At 39.6% G+C, this 27,958-nt stretch overlaps 1 protein-coding gene across 1 annotated transcript in view; it reads right to left on the bottom strand.

The window, feature by feature from the left end:
• Positions 1-27,958, bottom strand: part of sorcs3a (sortilin related VPS10 domain containing receptor 3a) — a 262,848-nt gene that overhangs the window by 41,568 nt on the left and 193,322 nt on the right. The window contains exons 10-16 of the mRNA XM_086082047.1: positions 16,773-16,919; positions 16,401-16,503; positions 6,877-6,953; positions 6,513-6,604; positions 4,543-4,650; positions 243-360; positions 26-159 (exon numbers count right to left, since the gene is read on the bottom strand). Of these exons, the coding sequence (XP_085938173.1) occupies positions 26-159; positions 243-360; positions 4,543-4,650; positions 6,513-6,604; positions 6,877-6,953; positions 16,401-16,503; positions 16,773-16,919 (779 nt within the window). The remainder of the gene's footprint in view (positions 1-25; positions 160-242; positions 361-4,542; positions 4,651-6,512; positions 6,605-6,876; positions 6,954-16,400; positions 16,504-16,772; positions 16,920-27,958) is intronic.

Raw genomic sequence — 27,958 nt, 5'->3', positions numbered from 1 at the left:
AACATGTTTTTATGGTTCAGCTTACCATTCAAAATCATGTGCTCTGCAAATACAGGACTCAGCAGAGAGGATTCTTGAGTAGTCCTTACCGAGCATGCAGTAGTTCCCTGGCCTGCGTTTCATGTAAATCTGTTTTTGTCCCATAACACATGGCTCACCCTGAAAAGGAAGAACAATTTTTTCGAGTGATGATTGTGCCACAGTATGCACCGCAACATCGAGAAGAATGTGTTTTTTCTTACCTGATTGTGCAAGTGCCATGTTTGGTAATCCTCCTCAGTACATTTCCTACTGAAGATCGATTTGTAGTCTATTTTGATGAGCTGCCATTCCGAGCGGTGGCTGAAGTGTCCAAAAAATCTGAAGAACAATGCATAAAATTATGGCTACTTTAAAAACCCTTGACATTTAAATGTTGAGCGAGTGGGTTAAAGTAAAGTAAAGTAAAGTAAAGTAAAGTAAAGTAAAGTAAAGTAAAGTAAAGTAAAGTAAAGTAAAGTAAAGTAGCTATTTTAGGAAAAGCTATAACATTTACACGGAAATTCACATGCATGACATTATTTCACATAACGGTGGGCTAATTTTTAATACAAAGCAACATTTGTCCCCTAACTTTAACCCATTCAGACCCACATTTTTTCTGCTGGGCATATTTTTGTTGATTTTGACACTTTTCCCATATAAGAACAACATGGAATTTTTTGAGAGAGGTTATCTCATGTTTTTATTTGTTATAGTGGACGCCAGGATAGTATGGCTGTAATGTGTTGTAAACTTAACAAGTTTTATGTAACATTTTTAACATGAACATCATGATTGTGATTGGTTAGCTAGGATCCAATCATGAACCAGAAGTGTTGACATTATGCAAATTATGCATTTTATTGGTTTAGACACGCAAATATGTCATGTCCACTGCAATCATCTATGGGTTTGAAGGGGTTTTACGGTAAAATAACAGTATTGGTTGGTATAAGGGCAACATGAAACCAATGATTCATAGATGAAAGTGAAAACTAAAAAAATGTGGACCTAGAAAAGCATCCATGGTTTGTACTTAAACGTGAAATTTGCTCTCCGCATTTGACCCATCCACTGAGGGAGCAGTTAGCAGCAGCAGGGGCTTGCACTCATTTGGTGATCTAACCCCCCAATTCCAACCGGTAATACTGAGTGTCAGGCAGAGAGGCAAATGGGCCCCATTTTTATAGTCTTTGGTATGACCCGGACAGGGATTGAACCCACAACCTCCCAGTGTCAGGGCAGACACTCTACCACTAGGCACAAATCCGGTGTTAGTTTGCATGTTGTCAAATGCTTGCGTGGGTCTTCTTGAAATTCTATTGCTTCCTCCCACGTTTCAAAATTATGCTTCTTAATTTTAGACTCTATATTGTATTGCATTGCTGTTAATGTTATATGTTATTTATGTTGTGTTTTCTGTAAAGCGCTTTGTGACAGCTAAGGCTGTTTGAAAGCGCTATATAAATAAAGATGACTTGACTTGTGTGACCGTGTGTGTGAATTGTTGTTTATCTACTGTATATGTGTCTTGCAATTGGCTGGTGACCAGTCCAGAGCGTACGCTATCTTGTGCCCAAAGTCAGCTGGGATACGCTCCAGCTCATCTGCAACCGTCACAAAGACAATTAGTACACAGTACAGTACAAAATACTTTTTTTTTTATTATTGACAGTTCCCTCACTTTCATTCCCTATATTCAAAGTCTGGTTAATAAGTTTAAAGTTAGATTTGGCTACTTTTTGACAATCAAGACTTCATTATCTTTTAAAGCCAAAAGATAACTTGTAGCCCCAACAATCTCTCATATCCATCTCAAACTTAACATTACGTATTCATTATTCCCTTCATTACTGTGTTGGCTGGTTGTCTCTTTCTTCAACCCGTTTTATTCACTGGCATGTTCATTTACAATACAATCTATTTGCAGTTTTATTCCCAGGATGGCTTCCTCTTGTCAGTCCCAAAAGTAAGAGGTATACACTATACTGTATAATTTAATCGATTTTTTTTCAGGCATATAATACCTCAAGGGAAAAGTTTGCTGTATTATTTCCTTTGACAGGATTAAGATGCAAAATGAGCTTAGTGTTAGATAATGGGTCTCTGCAAACTATTTTTAATAGCCTTGGTGGTTGTAATTGTTTCATCTCGAGACGACTGATTTTACAGTAGATGGGCTCTATTTTCATAGACTGGCACACGTCCGCTCTGCATAAAAATGAGCACATCTCAATTTTTGTGACTGTGAAGCCACACAAACACAATCCTTCGCTGTTTGGGGCTGTTTTGTTCCTACCTGCTCATTTCGGCAAACACAGCTTCCCCAGCGCATCTGGCAATTTGGTAACAGAAAGTAGACGGCGCTCAACCTTAAGGGGGGGGGGGGCGCATCTAAAAAATGTTTGCGTTCATCAGCGCATTGCCAGTTTGGTCTCAAAAAGTTGACTCCATTCTAGACTGCCTAAAAGCAGTGTAGATGATCAAAATACATTTTTGGTGCATTTGAAGGAGGTGCAGGCAGATAGACACGTGCATGGTGGATGTCATCGTATTTCATTCATAAATATGGCAACAGTGTGGGTAATCCCTCATCATAATTGTAAAAATAAATTCATTGAACAAATTTACATCATGATTATTTTAGAGATATTTTAATAGAACATATGTGCGTCACAACCGGGGGGAGGAGGGTAGATGGGGCGCGATGTCAAACACGGCCCGCGGTCCAGACCGTCTTGATTTCAATGCAAATGAAGGATGCCAACCCCATTGGTCGTGAGTCGGTGAAAATTCCATCCTATAATAGCGCGCAATCGCGAGCTGCAGCCATTAACTAAATTACCAAAAAAGAAAAAAAAAGAAAGAAAACTCCAGCCTTGCTTACAATTATAGACTGCACTTTGTGCTGGACTTGCAACGGCAACAAAAATAGGGCCCTATGTGTTTTGATGTTGTGTAAATGTATTGCATTAAGGACATCATATGCCGTCTCTCTCTATCTCTCTCTCTCTTTTTCTTTTCCTGGTTAAATAAAGGCAAAAAACATGGATAGAATGGAAAATAAATACAACAAACATAATGGTGGCAGTCAAACTGAGACCCTTGCCTAGGTCAAACTGTGTTTTGGATAAGTGCCAGAATTATGCATTACAGTGCAAATTATGATCAAAAGATAATTATATGACTCAAGCTCCACGCAAAATGTGATCAAATTTCATGCTAACAGTAGTCGCTCGTGGAGAAATAACCTCCTCGTTTGGGTGAAGTAGTTACACATAAGGAGAAAATGTGAGCACTATCACTGTTATACCAATGAGGCAAGATTCTGGATTTTCCCTGCAGTACGCACATGCAAATGCTGAAAACAGAGTTTTAGTTAATTTTGGAATTGTACAAATTGTACAAAACAAATTCCACAATCAGTCCAGGTACAGTTATTCACATTAAAAAACAAGGACAAGTGTAAATACCTCTAAATTTAGAGATGCATCCATTGATTTAAAAATACCATTGACATTTGAATTGTTTTTATAAGTATCTGGTTTAAAAAATATATATATAAATATGTTGTGCTTTCTGTGGTAGATTGAATTTTTTTTATGCCATTGAAAGTAGGGACGCACGATAATATCGATGGCTGATAATTATCGACAATTATTAACCATTTTGACGTCATACAGATAAAGCAGATAATAAAGAAATTGTTGGTTTCATGACCATGGACCACGTTGGTCCATCTGTTGTGATTGTGGCTCAAGTTGCGCCCAACTCCTCAACCCCTCTCCTCTCCTATGGCAGAGTTGTATATTTGTGACGTCATAATGTGCGCAAGCTCGTGTCGTCGCCAGTGTGGGCTTTCTCCCCAAAATGTTACTCTCGCAATTTTTTGTTGCATTTTTATAACATGACTGTTTTGTTTTGGCAAACTCAAAAAGAGTTACTGGTTGTCTTTGAAGCAGAAAAATCTATAAAATTCAGCCTTATGGTGCTTCACACAATGTTTACATGTATTTGTATATATATACATGTATAGTAGGACTCAAAAGTATATTTGAAGCAGAAAAATCTATAAAATTCAGCCTTATGGTGCTTCACACAATGTTTACATGTATTTGTATATATATACATGTATAGTAGGACTCAAAAGTATATTTGTATTCAAGTTAATTTTGCAAACAGTTATCGGCTTATCAGTAATCAACATCGGCACTTTCTAAATTACTGGTTTATTGGTATCGGTTGAAAATAGCATTATTGTGCATCCCTAATTAAAAGTGTAACAATTTTCCTAAATGACCCTTAACATGCCATTTGAAAATGCTGCCTTAAAAGACAAAATGCTGGCGTGCCCATAAGTATCATACAGCCCCTTGTTCTCTTTTGTCTTTTAAGTGCTGCAAAAACTGAGATAACCTCACATATGCAAAATGCTTTTGAAATTTGAACATCACAACACATCCTGAAAAAAGTAAGCATTTCAAACATAATGTTTGCAGTTAGGGAATTTGTTTGACTTACGTCATAATCTGATTCTCTGCCCCAGCTTCTACCAAAACGCCGTCCACGAACAGAGGCACAGAGGAAAAGCTGTGTTGGGTCCATTGCCTCCCTTCGTCAAAGCTGACCCTGTGTATGTGTGTCAAAACGCATTCCCATCACAAACCCAGCAACAGCAATGGCACGGATACAGACACTCTCTATTAGAGCTTGGTCATAGGAGAGGATTAAGGCAGAGATCACAAATCACAGTCACTAGCTAGTCTCAGCAGACAAGACTCAACCTCTGTGTAATTAGCAGTAAATTATTTAAGTACATTATATTATAATTGTCTGATTATTAAATTAAATATACCCCCCCCCCCCCAAAAAAAAAAAAAATTATATATCGGATAACATGACAAACAAACATTCATCGTTTCATGTGCAACTGCTGAAGGAGAGGGAGGCCATGCAAGGGGAGCATTTATCATTTGGGGAAATGAGCTCTATTGTTTTTGACAACATCCCAACACTGGAGCTGAAGTGAGAACAAGTAGGACTACCTGAGTGTGACGTGCAGAAACACTGCTGAGGCGAGAACACCCTGCCACGTGCAGTCCCAAAAGAAAAAAAAAAGTCCCTCACTGTCTTCATTTGGCTAAAACACTGACAACAGAGATAGCTCGGATATATACCGATTATGAGATTCTGGGTGGCAAAGTGTTCACTGAGTACCCAACAGTTAAAGTCAAGTGTGCCACAGCAATATGCAGGCAGCATACAGCTCGCTGGCAGTTTGCATGGAAATTGGTTGTGAGATAAAAAGCATCACTCTTATTTTAGAGTTGACATGATGAAAAATAGGAAAACTGAAATGGCTCACACATGGCATTTAACAGGAATGAGAGGAAGCAATTCGATTGACGGGTAAAACAAGTTGTCTCATGCAAAATACCCTTTTTTTAAATGTATATTAGTATTATTATTATTTTTATAAATGTGCCATGTCGCACTGGTTTATATTGGTGTGCAAAACTACTAAAACTTAGCGTAGTCTGCTCCTGCACAGATTTACGCAACATCTTGCGCAAGACTTGCACAGGGCACAAGAGTAGAGCCCTTAAATATAGTGTTTCTCAATGTGAGCTGAATATGATATATAATATGATGAAAAATAGGAAAACTGAAATGGCTGGTTTCACTTTAGTTACCCTTTTTGGGGTGAAAGCTGACCCACCATTCCCAATTGGACGAGAGGAGGCTAAAACCCGTATCCTACTGAACTGCGAACATTGTCGAACACTGTGAATATTGAATTAGCTAAATATGAGCTTGTTGTCTTTGTCATTTTGCGACATATCTGCGACGTGTTTGCGATGTAAAAGCGACATTTGAGACAATGTGCAAATTAACCTAAAATTTGAGGTCACACTGCAGGTCTCAATGCTTAATTTCGATTTTTTTGATGAAATCCGATTTTTTCGAGTAAGCATTCAAAGTTACCTATTAATTGCGACCTCATTCTGGTCTGCTGTGTGGACGCGTAATGCATCCCCAAAGTGACCCGCATGCGCAGAAGGAGATACAATGTCACTCACAATGCTGTGTTTGTGTGGTCCAGCGTGTCAGGGCTCAGTTTTAAGGTATTTTCTTGTCAAGAAAAACTGTCTGTGACCAATAAAACTGTTGGCGAACATCTGGTGAATGTCTTTGCGACTTCAAGCAATCATTCACAATCACATTTACACCTAAGGACAATTTTGAGTCTTCAATTAACCTAATATGTTGTTAGAATGTGGGAGGAAGCCAGAGTATCCAACAAAAAATGTATGCATGCACAGGGAGAACATGCAAACGCTAAACACAACAGCCAAAGCGCACATTAAAATCCCAAATCACAGAACTGTGAGGCAGATATGCTCGTCCAGCATGCCATCTATTTGGTTAATAAAAAAACTAATTAACTTTGTGTGACTATGAAAAGCAATATAAACATCTAATTCACATACCGTAAGTGTCTGGTTGGCACAGAAGGTTGTTTTACAGCAACAAGGGCCCCTCCTTTGTCCAGAAACCAAATATTGTGCTCCTCTTCAAAAATCTGAACATTAATGATCATAAATAGAAAAGCATAGAGGGGTTAAAAAAAAGTTACAAGACATGTCCATTGTCCATACATCCATCTTTATAATACATCTATTAGATAAATCCCAACCACAGAGATTTTCAACCAACATGTAGGGCACCCAAAAAAGAAAAACAAATAACAGTAAACTAAAATAAAATTAATTATGTGAGATTCTCCTAGTTGCTGTTCTGCTAGTTGTGATAGTCCTGCAGCATTATCTTACTTAATTAAGATGAAACTCTCACCTGTCTCCAGCTATTTCCGGCATCAGATGATATGTACATGCCAACATTGTTGTATGATAACTCTGCTCCAATATTCCCTGCAATCAACATAATATATGACAGAACAAAAAACAAATTGTGAAGGTGGGTGGGGGTGGGCTGGGGGGCGCGCATATTAACAGTATGTAAACATTATCATGAAATTAACCCCCCCCCCCCCCCCCCCCAACACACAAAATTAAAATTTTCAACTCAAGAAAAGCATTGCATAGTTCAACTTTTCTCTAAAATCATTTAATATACACTGGCCGCTTATTCATCCCACATTACAACATATAAAAGCAAGCTCTCTCTCTCTCTCTCTCTCTCTCTCTCTCCCCTGTCGAGCAATTTACTTCAGATTGGCTGGATTCCAGGAGCATGCTGAGAGTAGGCATCCCTGGATTTTTCTGCCGTGCTGTGCCTGGAGTAGATGAATGTATCAAAGCTTCTGAGAGTAGCCATTAATCATGCAAGTAAATAAAAAAAAGAAAAGAAAGAAAAAAGAAACTCATGAAAACTAGGCGTGAGGGTTTTTTTTAACACTCAGATTGTTAAAATATTAAGATAAATACTGGAGCAAAGCCATACGCCTACTTTCATGATCGCTTTCAACTGTTATTCACTTGAAAGTATCTCTGGGTAGTTTGATGACAACCATCACGAGGAGCAGTCATTAGCTAATTATTGTTCACTTTGCTTTCCAACATGCACAGAGCAATAATTTTGACCACTAATGCCATTCAGATTCTGGATTAGTAGGCCTGTCATGATAATTGTTATATGGACTTTTCGACTCGATAGTCATTTATGCGTGGTTGTTTACATACGTCAACCACCAAAGTTGGCACTCATACGCATGTAACGGCTTTTGAAAACCGTTTGAAATGGTTCGGTTTGACTGTTTCAGTTTTGTTCGCATGTGTCTTATCGGTACTGTTGAGGGTCTTCTGCCCAGATTTAGTTATAACTGTTTTGATTTAGTTATAACTGTTTTAGTTTAGTCATAACTGTTTTAGTTTAGTTATAACTGTTTAGATTTAGTCAACTGTTTTAATTTCCTCAGTAAAGCTTGGTGAGTGTTTGAATAATGTCTCCAGGTGACGGAATGTCTGAGGGGAGTCCTCTATTTTCACAACAATGGGCCATTTGTCTGTGGTTGAAGTCAATGTGTTAGTATGATTTATTTGTAAGTCTTATCTTTGTCATGTCTGGGAAGATCTGGTTTTGGTTGAGGGTCCCGATTGGTCCTGAGTGGGTTCCAGCCCTTCCGGGTTGACCAATCCGGGCCCTCAGCCACTTATGCCTGGCCCCAGGTGTGGCTAGTTACCCAATTAGTGTGAGTGTATTTAATTGCCGGGTGGTGATCAGTCGGCGTGGGATCATTGCCGCTTGTCACGGTCACCCCCGGAGTTCTGTCTGTCATTTTGATTTTGTATCTTTTCAGTTTGTTGTCTAGTTAGCATTAACCAGTACCCTGGTTAGTGTTTTCTGTAAAATAAAGCGCGCCAGTTTCGCACTCCTGCTGTGGTTCTCCTGCCTCCCTGCATTTTGGGTCTTCCACTTCACACGCCGACTGATCACCACCCGGCAATTAAATACACCTTCTCGATAGTATAAGAATGTTGAGAAGCAGCCATTTGTCTGTCATTCATAAGTGACCGGAATATTCTGTAAAATAAATCCTTTGAAAGAACTGTTCACCGATCTCCAGTCTGTATTCAGAAAATCAACATTCTCTCTACCTGGAAAAACAACGAACATGCGGAAGACAAAGATGGTCTTCTAACAGTACATAGGCACACACAACTTAAAAAAAAACATTTATTGATGAGGCACAGCAGGCATTAATACTGTAATAGCCGTCCGATTTCACTGATTGTCGAGATTACTGTTTCTAGTCTAGATGCGAAAGCCTTGGTGATATTGGTGATATTGGTGAATTTTAATTTTAGTGTTATAAAACTATCACCAAGGCTTTCGCATCTAGACTAGAAACAGCAATCTCGACAATCATTCATAGCGACCAAACAGGCTTTATTAAAGGTCGTCACTCTACTAATATTATTAGGAGGCTCTTTAACCTTATTAGCATGTCACAGCGGCATGATAAAAAGGCAGTTATTATATCATTGGATGCAGAAAAAGCTTTTGACAAAGTTAACTGGTCCTTACTCTTCGCTGTTTTAAATAAATTTGGCTTTGGGAAGTCATTTATACACTGGGTGTCAGTATTATATGATTCTCCTAAAGCTACAGTTACTACTAATGGGATTATATCTCAGAGTTTTACTCTACAAAGAGGCACAAGACAGGGATGCCCACGGTCCCCTTTATTATTTGCAATATTTATTGAGCCGCTTGCATTAGCTATACGCCAGGAAAGAAAGATTCAATGAATTCACTCCGGGGTAACATAACACAAGATTAATCTATATGCCAATGATATTTTACTTTATTTAGAAAAGCCTGCTATTTCTAAGGGAAGTATTTAACTTAATAACTAAATTCTCACATTTATCAGATTATTCTATTAACTGGACAAAATTAACACTACTACCTATTACAGAAAACTAATGGAACCCTGCAAGCCAGGACCCACACTACTCATTTCCTATAGGTAATTTAAAATACTTACGCATAAAAATCTCACCTAAATTAACTGATTTAATTCATTGAAACTTTACTCCACGTCTGGATAGCATTTATAGTGATTTGGAGCGCTGGAATAATCTTCCTATTTCTCTAATAGGACAAATAGCCACCATAAACTATTTTTTCTCAATGATTCAATTTAAACCTATGGCTAACTGGTTCCAGTTGTTGGACTCGGCCGTTAATTTTTTTTACTGGAATAAAAAAAAGAAGCATCTACTCTTCAGAAAAGTAAATCCAAAGGAGGTCTAGAGGCACCTAATTTTATGCACTACTATATAGCTAAACAGCTACAATATATCATTCTACGGGCACAACCCAACAGAGATACTAACTGTTGGCTGGAACTCGAACAGAAGGATTGTAATAACCTCAGACTTCTAGATGTACTCTTTATTACAACATCGATTAAGCAACACAATTGTTTTAAAAAAACAATGATTTCCGCCACCCTGACTGCCTGGTGAAAGGCACTAGAAATTACAAAAGCCCAAGTGGAGCCCTGGTTTTCACGCATGCTAGATCCACCACACCAGCATCTATCAAAATTCAAACACAATCTGCTTCTTCCTCTGGTCGTTGAATCGGTGGAGGCTGATGTCTGTGGCTCTCACTCTGCTTCATCTATCCTTCCTTCTTTTCCTCAGTTTCTCCTTTGGTCTCTTGAGGTCTCCCTAATTTGTTGGAATTTAGATGTTTCTGGGGTTGGTGAAAGACTCTGGCTGGTAACCCGGTCGGTAGTAGGTAATGTCTGGTCGGTGATGGATTTCACTTTCCTTTCTTTTCTTTGATCCTTCCTCGGGTCTCCTGACAACCTCACGACTCTTGCTGGATTCTGAAGTATTCGGTTTAGGTGAACGGTATGGGATTTTTAATAGGTTTTAGGTGAACTAATGAGTACACACTCACACGCACGCACATATGCACACACACATTCACACGCACATATGCACACACACATTCACACGCACGTGCACATACTCACGCACATACAAAATAAAATTAAAAGAGAGAGAGAAAAAAATTGAGCAATGATGATGACATGTCGAATCGGTAAAATTACCGAATGAACATTACTGAGCTCTGAAAAAAATAAAATAACTAAAAAATAAAAATACTGTAATAGCCAAATAGCGCCAATGCATGTGTTTGTCTAACAGCTGTTCTCTATATAGTGCACTTTTTGTACTATTGTATTATTATTATGCCATAAGTTTACTCAAAAAGGCCATACATTATAACTGTTTGAAGTATTCCTCCTCTGTACAAAAAATAGAGGTGGGGGGGGCACCTCTCAGGTTTGGGAGCACAGTACGCTAACAGTGAGCTAAAATTCTGGACCACCGACAACACAGCACAAGTCCTTATTTGAACGCTCACGAAGTAAGGTATGTAAAAAAGCTGACCTACTTTTTACTTTTGAAATACATTTGTAATATCAAATAATAATAGGGCTGCACAATAAATCACAAAAATATAGATTAATATGGAATTTTATGCTTTAATCTGAATTTGACCAGTAAGCCCCTAACTAAAATGTACACCGCCATCCAATAGTGGAACATTATCCAGAGGCAATTACAATTAATTAAATGAAAAAATGTAATTCTTTCATTAGATAATAAAAATGTCAAGTCTTTAATAATATTGATATCGCTATATTCATCAACTATATCGTATATCGCATGATTTTCCAATATCGTGCAGCCCTAAATAATAGCACGCACACAAAACCTGCCTTTTGGTATGTTCTTTGAGAAATAAAATCCCCCTGCCTCGCCTCCCTGTTTCCTGCATTTGGGTCCTCCACCCCACACACACCGTAACAATGTTGGTCTTAACTTTATATGTTTCACCATAAATAAAGCCTTTAAATGATAGTTCTCTTAATTTAAAGAAATTTTGAATACAAACAGGTAGGCTATTGTTCACTACATGAAAAAAGATTTCCAGTGTCTTCAAATATACAATATCCATAAATTGTATTAAAACATCACATTATTCTATTCACTTCAATTACTGCAATTTAATAATTGGGTCTATATTTGTTTTGTATACATTTTCGGATTCTTCAGCACAAAATGACATGCAAGGTGACAAAAGAGAAGAGTACAATAAATATAGATATTTTCTTATCTAGGAAATCCTTTACATAGAACAGCCACTTACACACTTTGTGGGGGTGGGGTAGGGTGGAAACACCGTCTTCACCCTACAACTCCCCTCCAATTTTAATGCACCACACAACTGGGGGGGGGGGGCTTGTGGGGGTGCCATCGGTTGGGGACCGCGGTATAGAGCAGTGCTGCGGTCTCCTGTCCGTGTCCCCGCAACCCCCCTATCTATTTTTTTTTAATGCACCACATACACTCAGTAACATGCTTGGGAGGCGGGTGGATCGGAGCGTGGGAATATCATTTCCCTCGGCTCCGGTTCACCTGCTCCTAATTTTAATGCACCCCACACACACATACACACACTTGTATATACACTGGGTGGGGTCACATTCACGGTTTAGGGGTAGAGTTCGCCAGTCGGCAAGCTGGCGGACTCAGTAACAGGGGTTAACTTTCACAAAGAACGCTGGGGTGACGACCGGGGCCTTCCCCCGCGGGGCCTGGGGTTCGGGGGTGTCGGCCGTCCTCCGGTGCCCCCATCTCCCCTTCTGCCCCCGGTGTTCCGTCCCTCCATGCGGCGGGGGGTGGTGTGGGCGCGGCTGCCCTCTCCGCTCCGCTGTCCGGCCCCTCTTCGGCGCCGGTGCCTGGGTGCGGGGGGTCCCCAGGGGCTGGGGGTTGGGGGGCTGCCGGTTGGTCGGGGGGGGGGGGGGGGGCTTTGTTGGGGGGGGGTTGCGGGGTGGGGGGTGTCTGGGGGATTGGGGACCTGGGGGCGGCTGGGGCTGGGTTGGGGTGGATGGCGGGGGGTGGATGGGGGCGGGGGGGGTCGTGGGGGGTGCGGGGGTTGGGGGACGGTGGGGTGCCTGGCGGGCCTGCAGTGCCCCGTCCTGCTGCGTTGGGTCGGGGGCGTGGGCCGTGTTGGGGTGGGGGGCGCTCCTGCTCCTGGATTTGCTCTCCGGCCGGTGGCCCTGGCGGGGCCCGGGGGTTGTCCTTTGGCGCTGCCGCGGCCTGGGGGGCCCTGAGGTGTTGCGCTTGCTCTGTCCTGGCAGGGGTCGACGGCTCCCCTCTTTGGTGGAGATTTTCATGCATGCCAGATCCACCACACCAGCATCTATCGAAACTCAGACACAATCTGCTTCCTCCTCAGGTCATTGAATCGGTGGAGGCTGGTGTCTGTGGATCTCACTCGGCTTCGTCTGTCCTTCCTTCCTTTCCTCAGTCTCTCCTTCGGTCTCTTGAGGTCTCCCTGATGTTATTTTATTTTTTGGGATTTGTTGGAATTTAGATGTTTCTTGGGTTGGGGAAGAATTCTGGTGGGTGGTGTCTGGTCGGTGCTGGATTTCACCTTCCTTGGTTTCTTTGGTCCCCTCGGGTCTCCTGACGGCGGTGTTCGGTTTAGGTGAACGGTATGGGATTTTTTCTAATAGGTTTTTGGTGACCAACAAATACACGCACGCACGTACGCACGCACGCACGCACGCACGCACGCACGCACACATACTCACCCACATACAAAAAAATAAATAATATATATATATATATATATATATATATGTATGTATGTATGTATATATATATATATATATATTAAAAAATAAATTAAAAAATAAAGAGCAATGATGATGACATTTCCGAATGAACAATACTGAGGTCTTTATAGAAAAAAAGAAGGAAAGAAAAAAGAAAAAGAAAAAAAAAGAACAGCCACTTATTTAGCTAATTTACGTTTAGTGGATTCAATACAACACAATTTATGATCAATGATCACTCCCAAAAACGTTGTTTCAGTGACTCGTTCGATTTCAATGCCATTTAAATACATTTTTATATCACAGTTGAGCTGCATACCACTAAACACCATAAATTAACTTATTACAATCAAAACCTTTTTTTAACACAATCAATTCCCTTTCTACAGTTTTTCATGTTAGCAAAATAAATGTATATCATCAGTGAACATTGCAACTTTTAATATATTTAAAACGATCCTTGAATTATAAATAACTTAGGTGCCAATACTGAATCCTGTGGAATATCACAGGTTAGTATTCTCAGGTGTGATTCAGTATTATTAATTTTTACATAATGAAACCTATTATATGAACAACTGTTTAACTATTTAAGTGCAACACCTCTCATGCCACATTACTCCTGCAGAAATGTGAACAATGAGTAGTCAAAAGTATCAAGTGCTTTGCATAAGTCAATAAATACACCCATCCATAGCATGTCTGTTGATTGCTTGTTGCTGAGGCCATACCGGAGGTCATTTAAATAATCATGTTCTTCAACAAAGGCATCAGGTATTTCTAGAAAAGGTTTTCAAGCATTTTAGAAAATTGAGTTAGGAAACAGGTCTGTAATTTGACACAAAAAGCTTTTCAGTATTTTTATAAATTGGTATAACTTTTGCAATTTTCATTTTAGTTCAGTGTTGACTGAAAATGACATCACAATTGCTCAGGGCTCATATAACAATCACTGCCCAGCTTCAGAAAACAGGTGAGCCATGATTGGTCATTACCTGAGCCTTCGAAGATTGATAAAAATGAGTGGATTTTGTTGCTCAACTCATTTTACACAAATACAGCGCTAATCAGAATCCCGTGTTTGGACTAGTCGGGCTGCATACAACATATTATCGTAAAGAAGATGTTGGGGTTCACTTCTCCTTTTAGCAGAGCCTGATTCATATTTATTTATACTTTGTATCTAATCACTACACAGTGGCATTAAAAAACAAACAAACAATACTATATGTTTATCTTAGATTTTGGGGAAAATATATCGTCTGGAAAAAATAATTATAGAGACAGGCCTATGGACTAGTCTTCAGCCAACATGGGACACATATTGACAATCAACCATTCACACTTACTGAAGTACCCTGACAAATCTTGTATTAGCATGAAATCAGCATGTAAACTCCACGCAGAAAGATTAGAGCCAAAATTCAAACCCATAACCTTTGACTATGAGGCAGATAGAAAGCCTAACTTTCAACAGCTAGGCAATGACATAATGACATTCAAATTATTATATGGATTTATTTGAGTTATGCTTACCTAATTGTTTGAAAAATGTTTGAATGTTTTGTTTTTGGATATATATGTTTTCAAGTGTTGCATACATAACACGGCACGAAAGGCAGACAGGCGATTTTTCAATCCCACCACGTATGCAATTATAATGCTCCTCATGCTCCACTCTAAGGGCTCTAAACTGGTTTTCAGTTCATGTAAATAATAGAAGACTGCAAGTTCTCCCCTATGGATGCCTGCAGCTTTCAGACAACATAATGCGATCTTTGCACTAGCTGATATCTTAAAAGGTGCAGCCAGCAAAGTAAATCACACAAATAAAGTGCAAAAGAAAAGTCTAGACCACCAGTATACATTATACAATATACTGTATAATTTAATTGCATTTTTTTTGTCATGCATATTACAATTCCTCAAGGGCAAAGCCGACTTGCAGTTTGCTGTATCTGTTGTGTTGCATGCCAGACAAAGAATCAGATCACACTTACACAGAAAAGCAAGCAGAGCTGTAAGTGAAGGAATGATGCAACTCTGAAACTTGGGTTGCTTAAAGACACCTTGACAGTAGTCAGGAAGCAGACTAGCATCTCTTCAAAATCTAGTTTCCATTTGATTTATTTTTATTATTTGTTGATTTTTTGTTTTCTAACTATGACCTTATGGTTCCAAAGCACTACTGCCGCCCAAATATACAACATCAGACATGCTGTGCAAACTCAGCACCGGTGATTTTGTTCATTTAGATATACTGTATCTACACCCTGGGGCATCAAGGAACACTTCATCAGAGCCACAATGAAATGCAGACTTCTTTGATGATCACTCGCAGGCTCACAAATATGATGACAAACGCAGATTTTTGTCACCCATGCATAATTACTTTCGGGCATCTCAGTGCAACCTTGAATTATCTTAAATACGTAAAAACACCTTGCTCTTTCAATTCAATTAATTTAACCATCGGGACAATACAATGTTTTATTTAGAATAAATAAATAAATACACACACACACAGAAACATTTTTTTTGTTTGTTTTTGGGGGAGAATTACGCTTCTACTGAGCCATAACATAGAAACTACACAGTTCCCACCCTTTGTAAATATAGGTAATAAGAAAAATAGCAGCATAAATTAAGAATACAGTAAATCCGGGACAGGGGGTCATAATTTCTGAAAAAAACGGCAAAATAGCAAGGTACAAACCAAGATAAACCCCGTAATGTATGAATTTTGGACCCAAATACAAATCCGCAATGTAGTGAATCTTCGATAAGCGAATCGTGAACTAGCAAGGGACCACTGGACACACACACACACGCACGCACACACCCCCACACACACATACCACAATGATGTTTGCCACTATTGTCATCATTAACATAATTGAATCAATGTGTGAAATTCTTGCTTTGGGATTATATATTCTTCTTAAATGGCTATGCTTTTTTTTGTTTTTCTTCTCTCAAGCAATATGGCCATTTGCTGTTGCGCAATGCTCTTACCTGTGAGAGGGAATTGCTTGCTTTTATAAATTGTAATTAGTGTATCTATAATGAGTATGGTGCTAAAACCAACTCTGCATCAAATGACAAACTGATTTGACACTCAATACATACCATTTGAAAATATGTAAATTACTATTTGGCAAATTTCTGTAATTGAATAAATTAAAGTACATGTTGACTTTTGTCCTACCTGTGGCAACAATAATCCCTGGAGCAGAGCTCTTCGTGGAAATTGCGCCTGACAAGTAGGGGTTCTCTGAAGTTTGTAGTTGAAGATGAAGTGAACAAAAAGGCTAGAAAATAAAACCAAAATAGGATTATACATTTGAAACAGTGTGGAGACTTAACTAGACTTTTCTAACTTAGTGTTGGAAGGATACCTACCTACTGTTGAAGGATTGTTAAACAGTACATACAGTATACCAATTACCAGGTCGGATAAATAAACATTTACGTGTTCATCTTAATTTTAACACACATCATCTTCCTGCTCTGTGGTATTAATGTATTTGTCCTTTTTCATCTATTTTTACCCACAAGCATAGCGATCACTGTGTCTTACCAGAATGCAGTGAATTTCATTTCCATCCAGGTCAGTTGTCGGGGCTTGCAGGAGCCTCCAATCTCTGCCTTTGTTGTAGGTGATGAAGGTCTTCACCTGGCTGTCTTGACGTTTATTGGCAATCAACATGCCCCGAATGCCTGCCACCTGATGGCCACACACAATTAACATGATTTTATTTGAGTTTCATCTTTGTGATACTGATGGTGGGGGATAGGGAGTTCTAGGGGAGACATACCAAAACCAGAAGATCAGTCCGGCCTTCATCATTTGCATGTAACAGATGTAATAAATCTTCATTATGCTATATGAAAATCCGCGTGTATATCTCTCTACATATGCCCATGTCAACCTCTGAAAATATAAAAATGATTGCACCAATAATTTGTAGCCTATTTTAATGGACATTAAATGAATGAATGACATTGTCATTGTATTCCTTAATGATTAATGGCGCTTAATGAGGGAAAACACTTTTGCACCTTCTCTGTCCAAGATTGCTTTCTGATAATTTGTGGGCGTGTTTGCGCTGGTATATGATTAGAGCAGTGGTGTCAAACATACAGCCCGTGGGCCGAATCAGGGGGTTAAGCTGGCCCGCGAGATGATTTTGTAAAGTAAAAAAAAATTTTAAATGTTGTAGTCGGACCAATTAATCAGATGGCCACAATCAAAATGTATAAATTCGTAATTTCCCAAGCAATCCTTAGATGAGCAATGCAACTTGTACATGGAATTGCCCTGGATGTCATTATATTACACACCACCTAAAGTTACGATTTGTTTAAAGTATAAAATAAAATCATAGACGACATAAACGTGTTAAATACGACACTAATTAAATTACTGGTAACATAAACACATATGACAAGGATTAATGTCCTTATAACTTCATTAACTGCGTCACACAATGCATTCTGGGAACAATATATATGCAAAACAGGTAGCTATAACACGTCTGGAACTCATACAGGCAAAGTGTTGCTACGTTCCATTTGCATTCAGGTTATTTTATGGAACAATATAATTAGAGTTGAGCCCGTAATGTAGGGCTGGGCCACAAATAGCAAAAATCTGTCTATAATTGACCTCAATTGTTTTTAAGTTATATACCATGATTTTACCGATTTGAACCACTTGGTAATGTATTTTCCTTCATGTGGCCCTTGACCTAATATGAATGTGACACCCCTGGATTAGAGAAATATCCTTAGTGAATAAAACGTTAAGAGCTGCGGGTGCATATGAAGAGCAATTTTTGGCTCTATCAACAGAGACAGCGCATTCTTAGTGGATTTTGCCCTAAGTATGGGGTGCTAAATATGGGTTATGCGCTATAGAATGACTCACTTCCGGCACTTCACTCAGCCTTGGCAGTAAAGATCGGACACCTGGAAAATGGCATTATTATTATTATTATTATTATTTTTACACATGATCGCTACGGGACTTGCCAAAAATGCACTGTAATATGGTGTTCCGTTAGTGACAAAAATATGGCGTCATGCCTGTGTCGTATCGTAGATATGCAATGTTTTGTTGCTATTTGAATATGCAGCTTGTCTGTTAAAGTGTCTTTGTTACGTGTATATGTTACGTGTATATGTTACGTGTATATGTTACGTGTATATGTTACGTGTATATGTTACGTGTCTATGTTGTGTCGTTGCTACGTGTGCAACGTGTGTATACAATTATATACATACTCAATTTAATTTTCACACATGGGGAAAAAATATACTGTTTTGCCAGTATGTGTCCCATTATTAAAACAATATTTGTTTGTTTTTTGATTGAGGGAAACAAAGATGGATGGAGTGATGAATGGCTGGAGAGAGGGAGAGAGGTGAAGAATGACAAAGTTGAACGGTTAAATGCAAATTACCTGCTTTTTTTTGTTTCTGTAGTTGACAGCATAACAGACAGTCAGGTAGCAATATTTCCTATTCTGTCAAGTGTTATAAATAATGACATTTCTTTGTGAATCAGTCGACACAAAACATCATATCCGTTGATGAGTGACAGCTTGTTGTGATTCACAAAGAAGAAGGCCTACACACAGACAGATATCACTTCTTGAGACACCTTGCTTGGCGTTCCTCTGATGTCAGACATAACCTTCAACATCTCCTAAGCATGATTTAAGAATAAAAGGACATAGCGTCAGAGCCACTCCAAAAGGTTAACATAGTGACGTTTTTCCGTTTTCAGTTCAGTGTTTAACTCCCGAGAGGTACAATTGTGTAAATGGCACTAATAGGCACCTTATTTGAAATTGTCGGAGACATACACCATGCAGCATGAATGTGCGAATTGAGGGTCTTCGCTTTCTTGTCTGACCCCACCTGTCAGTCAGTGACTGTAAGGTTATGTTTACAATATGCTCCCAGCCACAGCAGCCCCATTTCCACACACTGTGAAAACAGAGGGATGGTCATGAGACATTGAGGGTTGACAAGACAGGCGGTGATTTGTCAAAATATTTTCCATGGCAGTCACGGAGCAGATGAGAAACCTTCTGTAGTTGGCCACAGTAAAATGGGGTTTATTAAACTAAACCTTATAGTATGTAATATGGTCTGTAGTGTGACCGGAATCATTGTATTCTCTGGCATCTCACAATTGCCACCTACAAGTCCTCTAAAGCTACAGAAAGCAATGTGTTTTGTTTAATGTTTAATGTTGGGGCACGGGGTTTGGTGGCCCCGATATCAGCAATATGTCCAACAAGGGTAATGGTAACTTATTGGCAGTGCTCGCTCTGCTCAAATGCTGACGAAAAGTAAATATAGGTGCAATCTATGCCGTCCAGACAGTTGTACGACTTTTGGTACAGCTCATGCTCACAGTTTCAGCACAATTCCAATCGACAAAAAATACATGATATAAAATATTTCCATGTCATAGAACATGCTGTATACCTCAATGGCAGCTTTTGGAGGCCCTCCAAGGTCCTGCTAGTACAAAGCATTCAAGTTGTTGCTTTTGCAGCGCTTTGAACTATCAGGAACAGAGAAGGCAGACCACACACTCTATTCTAAATGGCCTCAGCGATAGTGAACCTTCTGAGTTGATCGAGAGAAAGTTGGCTGTCCTTGCTTTAAGACTCCTGGTGGATATGACAAACTCGCCTGATTAATGTCTTTATTCTTGGTCTTACCACTGCATGCTTAGCGGTATGGGAGCACTGTGTGGGCACATTTGCTACCCAAAACCCCATACCAACAACTGCTAGGCAGTTCCCAGAGCTCACCAGGCCCAGTTTCTGATCTATGAAGCATGGTGTGGAGCATTATATCACCATGGTCGGCCCACGATTTTACACATGGCACCCTTGTAAAGATTTTTGACACTTCAACAATGCAACGGCCCTTGACCGTTACCTTGAGCCACATACAGGACATTTCTGGTCGGGACGACTCTATTTTCCAAGGTAGACTTGACGTGGTTACCAAAAGATGCAGTATGGTCCACCCATAGGATGTGCCCAAAATAGAGGTCATCACCCTTTTGGTCTTTTTGAATTCTGCAACAGTATGCGATTTCTTATAAAGGGTGCAGCACAGACGTTTGATGAAGGCTGTGCTATGCACCATGCTGTTCTTGTTGTGCGGTGCATCCTTAGAGGTCCATTTAACACACTTCCAGCAAATGTTCCAGATGCTCATTGAGCATGGCCTTATCATCAACCCAGCCAGGTGTGAGTTAGGCCTATCATTCACCACCTTTCTCTGTCACCTTTTCACTTCAAAAAATAGCTGTAAATCTCACGTCCAAGGTGAGGGCCATCTCAAGCTTCCAATGCTTGTGCGCTGTGAAGTCCCTGCAGGAGTTCGTGGGCATGAACTTCTACATCAAGTTCTTGCCCCTTACAGTCCACTTCATGTGACACTCGTGCAACAACTTAAATAGTAAGAACTTAGAAGTCTGTCAAAGAGGTGGATTGGTACCCGATTAAGAGAGGCTTTTTCATCCTGCTTAATGCGCTTTGGCTAATGCTGCTCTGCTGCCGCACCCAAAACAATCTCAAACCTCCAATTCAATACCAGCTTGAAAAAAGTGGTGTTTTGAAACTCAAGTAAGATGGCATATCCATCCATTATCCATTATCTTGCTTATCCTCACCAGTGTTGCAGGTGTACTGGATCCTATCCCAGCTGTCTTCGAGCAGCAGGCGGGGTACACCCTGAACTGATTGCCAGTCAATCACATTGCCTACACAGACAAACAACAAAGACCGGGGCCCGGAACTCGATCTCACGACCTGTGCACATAACCAGTTATCCTGATCCACCGTGGCAAGATGGCATATTATTATTATTATGAGTCCTGAAAAAGTTGTCATTTTTTAAGTTGGGGGGGGGGGGGGGCAATAACAATACATAATATAAAACATGAGTAAATTCTGCCACTTTATAGTACTCGACTTCACAGCAAATTTTGTCGCAATTATACAATACAATAAAATATATTGTATGTTGTGCTCGGTGTTGAAATTATCGGAGAAGATCACACACAATAAGAAAAAAAATCCAGATTTTCTGTCCATGTGTCAGGTGAGTGTGCGATTATGATTTCATAGCACTTTTTATGAATATTTTTTGCATTAAGTACTGTATCGGCCATTTTGGTCAGTCTCGTGATCATCGTGATGTATCGCGTGCGTAATATACACATTGAATGAGATGCCTGCCGGTGACAACAAAGAGACTCATTCAGGAATGATTGCGTCCCACGGCGGTCACCAAAGGTGGAATTTCGCCCTATAGCAAAGAAGCATTTCTTCAAAAGCAGTACAGCCACAAAGGACTTACCAAAGATTTGTGTCCAGCCGAAAGCCGGATGAAAGTGGCCGACTCATTCAGCCGGCCAGCTCGTGGCGAGTCGAAGTTGGGGACCACCCACAAGTACAGAGGCTCAAATTACCAGTCAAATCACCATTGACATTGTTCACTCTGGTAATGTAATTTGTGGACGGCCCCTAACCTGGACGGTAAACATCCGGGTAACTTTTACTCTGCTAGGCCAAGCTACATGTTGTGTGCTAAGCACGCTTTAGCCCACATTAGGAGAGGCCAGCCCCCATTGGCCCACCCCCACAGGGAATGACATGAAACCTGACGTGTTGAGGATTTTACTCTCATCAGAATTGGCGCAGTAATTGGGATAGAATACGGCCTTTTTCTTGCTAATTATGACGAGCAAACGCCTATTAAAATGAATGAAGGCTGTTGTTTATGCACGGGATACGTCATCACGATCAAGAGACCAGGATCATGGCGTTGTATGTTCTTATTTTGATACTTAAATCGGTTTAAAAGAAAATTCAGGGAATAAGTTGCCATAGATATTAGCACTTTTATTCTTTATACACAATGCCTAATCCATTACTGGAAAATTAGTTTGTTTAGTTTTTTGTTTTTATTTGTAAAATGTTCCTTTCGGACAATCATAACAATTTAAAACCTTCCCTTTTCACATTCAATTATACCCGAAAAGATAAAGAGCTGACGGGATGAAGCCGAAGCTTATTAATTCCCGTTCCCAGTTATAAGTCTTCTATCACTTTAAGAGTTTGAAAATTATTAGGTGTGTACGAGACCTCTAGTATTTATTGAAGTTTTTATGTTTACATAAGTTGAGAGGAAAATGTAATAATAAACAGGCACTCTACAATAAAGTGTCAATCTGATTTGCAATAAATTATTATTTGTATTTACATTTTGCCACTACCTGGGTGGAAATCACTTTTTTTTCCATTCTCAAATAATAATAATAAAAAAAATCTTAATCCGTAAAGCCTAATCATGACTTCTAGATATAGTGGAAAAGGAAGTTGCTGGTCTAATTGCAACCGAGTCCTGACTACATACAGTTCAGTGTAAAGGCTGTTTACCAATTCTAAGCCGCCATAAATGTCATGAGTACTTCTTCACAATGGAATACTTCACCACAACATGAGATACACACACATTTACAGAGTAGGATAAGTAACAGCCTTGTTAATGACCACACAGCTAACAATGATGCTGGTCAATATCTCACCTTTACTGTCAGTGTCAAGTGATAAACTGGGTTAACTCTATATTGGAATATGTAATATACTTCTTTCTAACATGAAATGCTAATTTGAAGACATACAAGTAGATATCTAGAAAGCTAACAAGGTCATTAAAAGTCCAGAGGCCATTGGAGTGAGCCTCATTAAGCATAAGCTTTGTACTTTATGTATAGGTCAGGCAAGAGGAGGACCACAGCCACAGAAGGGAGAAAAGCAACAGTGAAACACACCCATAAGCGAAAATTGGTTTTATATGTCCTGGGCCTTCCTCTGATGATGATGATGATGATGATGATGATGATGATGATTATTCTCCGCAAACGATCGCATTTTTTGGAGACCTAAACATTTACGAAAATGCACCAAACTTTGCAAACTTGATATTATAAAGTCGTCATAACATGACTGTTGCATCACCTAGCGTGGAAAAATAAAAACCAATCCCGGCACGTTTGACCTAGAGCTACTAAAATTGGCAGGCACGTGTAGCATCCCTAGATGCACAAAGAAGTCTATTTGGACCATGTGCTAAAAATTAACAGGAAATGAGCTATGAATTTTTGAATGTCCAATTTTGACCCCTGTTTTGCACATTCACTGCAGCCATACTTCTTACCTCCTTGCCAATAGTTTCCATCTGATTGAGTTCAAAGTTGCCATGTATCATCTCAAGACCTGGGACAACAACTTGACTTTTCGGAATACTTTATGACGGGGGCGGGGCATCAAATATTGCCTTTACAATTTCATTTTCAGACATCAGGAGGAAAAAAAACTTCAGTTTTCGACATACATTATGACCGGGGTGGGGCATCAAATTTGGAGTTTCAAACTTTTTACTTAATGAAGCGTTCCTGGTTGTACGTTTAACCTAGAGCTACCCAAATTTGAAGGCATATGTAACAGCCCTCAAGGTACAAAAAACTCGGCCGTATGCTTGGCATGCACTGTTTGCGAAGGCAAACAATTCCTTCTTAATTAATCATTCCCGGTTGTACAAAGCACCTAGAGCAGGGGTGCTCAAGTTCGGTCCTCGAGAGCCCCTATCCAGCCTGTTGGACACATATGTAACAGCCCACAACCTACAAAAAAGTATATTGGTACCATATGCTACACCTAACAGGAAGTCCCCCAGAGGCAGGGCATAAAATTTTGCGTTTCAAAATTCCTTGTTGTATGTTTCACATAGAGTTACCAAAGTTTGAAGGCATATGTAACAGCCCTCAAAGTACAAAAAACTATTTTGGAGCCATATGCATGGCATGCACTTGCGAAGGAAAACAATTCCTTCTTAATGAATCATTCCCGGTTGTACGAAGCACCTAGAGCAGGGGTGCTCAAGTTCGATCCTCGACAATGTTTCCCTCCTGCAGCACAGCTGAATCTAATGATCAGGTGTGTTAGTGGAGAGAAACATGAAAAACATTCTGGATAGGGGCTCTCGAGGACCGAACTTGAGCACGCCTGACCTAGAGGTAAAAAAATTTGGAGGCATATGTAACCGCCCACAATGTACAAAAAAGTCTGTAGGTGCCAAGTGCTAAACCCAACAGGAAGTCCCACAGGGGAGGGCCATCACATTTTGAGTTCCAAAAATCCTCTTTAACGATGCATTCCCGGTTGTATGTTTCATCTAGCGCTATGATAATTTGGAGGCGTATATAACAGCCGACGACGTACAAAAAAGTCTCTTGAAGCCATATGCTTAACCAAAACAGGAAGACCGCCATTTTGATTTAATAAAAAAAATGTGGGGCCTTTTATAGAGGTCATATTTGAACAAACTCCTCCTACAAAATGTATCTGATTATCTTCAAACTTGGTGTGTTTCATTTTGAGATGTTTAAGATGAATAGTTATCAAAATCTTTTTATTTTGTCGCACGCTGTTGCCGTAGCGATGCATTGTTTGCAAAGAAAAATTATGCTTTTTTTTTAGGGTCTAAACATAGGGGGAAACTCATGAAACTTTGCACACACATCAGACTCATCATGAACATGAATATTTTTTAGATTTTTGTGCAATTTCCAATAAATGGCTCAATAGCGCCCCTACACATTTTGATGAAGCATTTCAGATTGTATGATCTAGCTACATTTGTTAAAATTAGTGATGCATACCTATCAGCCCAAGACCTACTATAAAGTATTCTGTAACCATATGCTAAACATAACAGGAAGTCCGCCATTTTGATTTTATTTTGGGAATTGCGCATCATTTTTGGCCTTTTAACCAAACTTTGCACATGCAAGGTATGGCAAATACATTTACATTTTAGACGGTCCTTGTCCTATGTAACAGTACCCCAACAGGCCAGTACCCTGACGTGCAATTCGCCCAACATGGCCAGGGTTGCGAGGGCCCTTTATAGCTGCTCGCAGCTCTAGTTTTGATTGTGTTTGTGATTGTGATTGTATTGCTGTTAATGTTTTGTTATGTTTGTTTTATGTTGTGTTTCTGTAAAGCGCTTTGTGACAGCTAAGGCTGTTAAAGCGCTATATAAATAAGGATGGTTTCTAAAGGGATGATCAAAACTCTTGAATGTGTCTGGTGATTGACAAGAGCATGGCGTGGAGGAGGGTGACTCTTCCGATGTTGTTTCTTTAGGAACGCTATGAGACTTGCCTTGCTTTCTTTATAGGCGTTTCACCTATGCGGACTAAACACACGCCCATTTTTTCTGAGACCTCCATGCTCATAGGATAGTGATAAAAGTAGCCTTTATCAGTAAACATTATGTCCAAATTAATTCAAAGCAATCAATTATCCTTCACATTTGCAATGCCAAAGTGCAATGACAATTGGCCGTCTTAAATTCCCAGGTTGTGGCTGACGCTTGTGTAAACTACAAGTAAAATTTCTACACCGTTGAGTCTAGCTAAATGAATGGTGTAGCGGTTAGTGCACTCACCCTATAAGCAGAAGGTCCTGGGTTCATGTCCCCCTCATCCTCTGCTATGATTTCTTGCAGCAAAGGAGTCGTTTTGTTTCAAATGTTTATTAAAAAATTTAACATTCATTCAATTTCCACATGTAAAGATGTGGTTGTATTGCAAGGGCTGTGTGGCAGAGGAGGGTTTGAACGCAGCGCTCCAGAGTTTAGTGGGTGGTGCGAGAGGGGTGCGGCAACCACATGGAGAGAGGCGGGGTTATACTAAAACGCACTTCCGCGCTAGAAAAATAACCGGTAAAATACCTAATATTTCCTAAAAAAGTTACATTGCCATGGTGTCAAAGGTAAGATTTAATCATTATATCCCTATAGTTAACCGTGGAAGGGCTTCAAATACAGAGATACATCCCCTTTAAATAAATTCTACATAATGGTGTTTAGTAAATTCAATATGATGAAATAATAAATAATAATAAATTAAATTTAACAATATCTAATAAATTGGACACAATGAGGATTAATACATTCAACATAAAATAATAAATTCAACATAACATTTTTGCGTTGATTCAACATCATAACACAAAACAAATTCCTTGACTCCACGTATCCATCCGGAGGTGTTTAATCGGATAAGTATGCGCACAATATAATGTTATTGCTAGAGTTGTACAGTGTCGACTAGTCGTTTATTTGAAAGAAGTTAAGCTACAATCTCATTCAGCGTGCGCACATCGTTGGAACATATCACCATGCTGCGTTTTTGTTATGCTACCAGTCATTTGTTTACTATTTGGACATGCCCTATATCTTGCGTTGCTGTGTCACAGGATGCAGGGCCTCCTCACATGCATGACCAGCACCCACATGCTCATTGGAAACATTTCAAAAGAATATGTACACTCGTATGAATGTTCAAGAAGCTACTATTGGTCTTTTGAAAGTTTTCAGTCCTGGCCCTTTGATAAAGAAGACATGAAAAACAAAAGAATTTCAGCAAAAAAGGCATGTAGAAAAGTGACGTATTCCCCTTCCAAACAATAACCTCTCCTCTTCCCTATCATTTAGATGCCATCAAGAGTCTGATTCTTATTGCTTAATGCTCATTTTATCCATTTAATCAGTTATTTATATTTTTACATTATTTTATATATGTTAAACTGTAGTTTTTCTTTACTTAAATGTATTTTTTTTTTTATATTTTTAGGTGTCTGGATGGATTACTTTGAACAAATTAATCACGGAAAACAAGAATCCATTATATAAGTATAAAGTACTGAGCCAGTGGTATGAATTGGAATGTTTGTTTTGTTTGTTTCTTTGTTCATTTTTCCTTTCGGAAAATCATAGAGACAATTTACAACATTCATATTCCGCATACAATTATACCCGAAAAGAAAAAGGGCTGACGGGATGAAGCCGAAGCTTATTAATTTGTTATCACTTATTAAAGTTCGTCTTCCCAATAGTCTTTTTTTTTTAAATCAAAACGTTGATTTGTTCTCTTGTTGATCAGTTCGGTGCAGTAGCATTGGATAGCTGAGAATAAATGGCAGCCCGCATCCAGCCACACCCTTATGTCAATTTCTTCCTCGTCTCGATTTCTGTTCATCGCTGCGTTCCGACGAGCAATCATCTCCAGGTTGTTCAGAGCCACAGTGGCCATTTCCATCGCCTTCTTTTTGCCCATCCTGCATTTTTCTGAGGCTCGATGCAGCCAGAGGGCTCTGATTCCTAGCAGAAGCATCCCAGCCACCAGCGTGATGAACAGGTAGATGTCTTTGGCGTCTCCAACTTCGAGTGAGGCTAGACACAGCGGCCGCCATTTTCCCCAGCTATTTTCTGCAAATCCAGACATGAAAGTTCCACCCGGACATGAGCGTTGACCAGGTCCAGTTCTGATCTTGTCCAGAGCACTTAAAGACCAGTTCACTAGTTCCATGTTGTTTTACAAGCTAGAATCAGTACGGTACTTATTTTAGCAATCAGGAAAGTCAGGAGTAGTTGCTTTTCGAAGGCGTAACAGCTCCTAAGTGACTATCAGTCCTTGAGCAAAGATATCAGGTTCAGCTATGTTTACATTTTAATTTTAATTTTTGGGAACAAGCCTTGATTTGAAACGCCGTTATCGTTATTGTATGAGAATTTTTAATGGTGGGAAATCTGTCCGTCAAAACACAGACCATTTTTTTCAGTGACGGTGATCACTGAGCAAATGTGTAAAATTGGTGG

Source organism: Leptonotus elevatus, chromosome 8 (assembly GCF_054856555.1).
Source record: "Leptonotus elevatus isolate MCC_2025b chromosome 8, RoL_Lele_1.0, whole genome shotgun sequence".
NCBI classification, from domain to species: Eukaryota; Metazoa; Chordata; class Actinopteri; order Syngnathiformes; family Syngnathidae; genus Leptonotus; species Leptonotus elevatus.
This window is presented reverse-complemented; position numbering and strand designations above follow the sequence as displayed.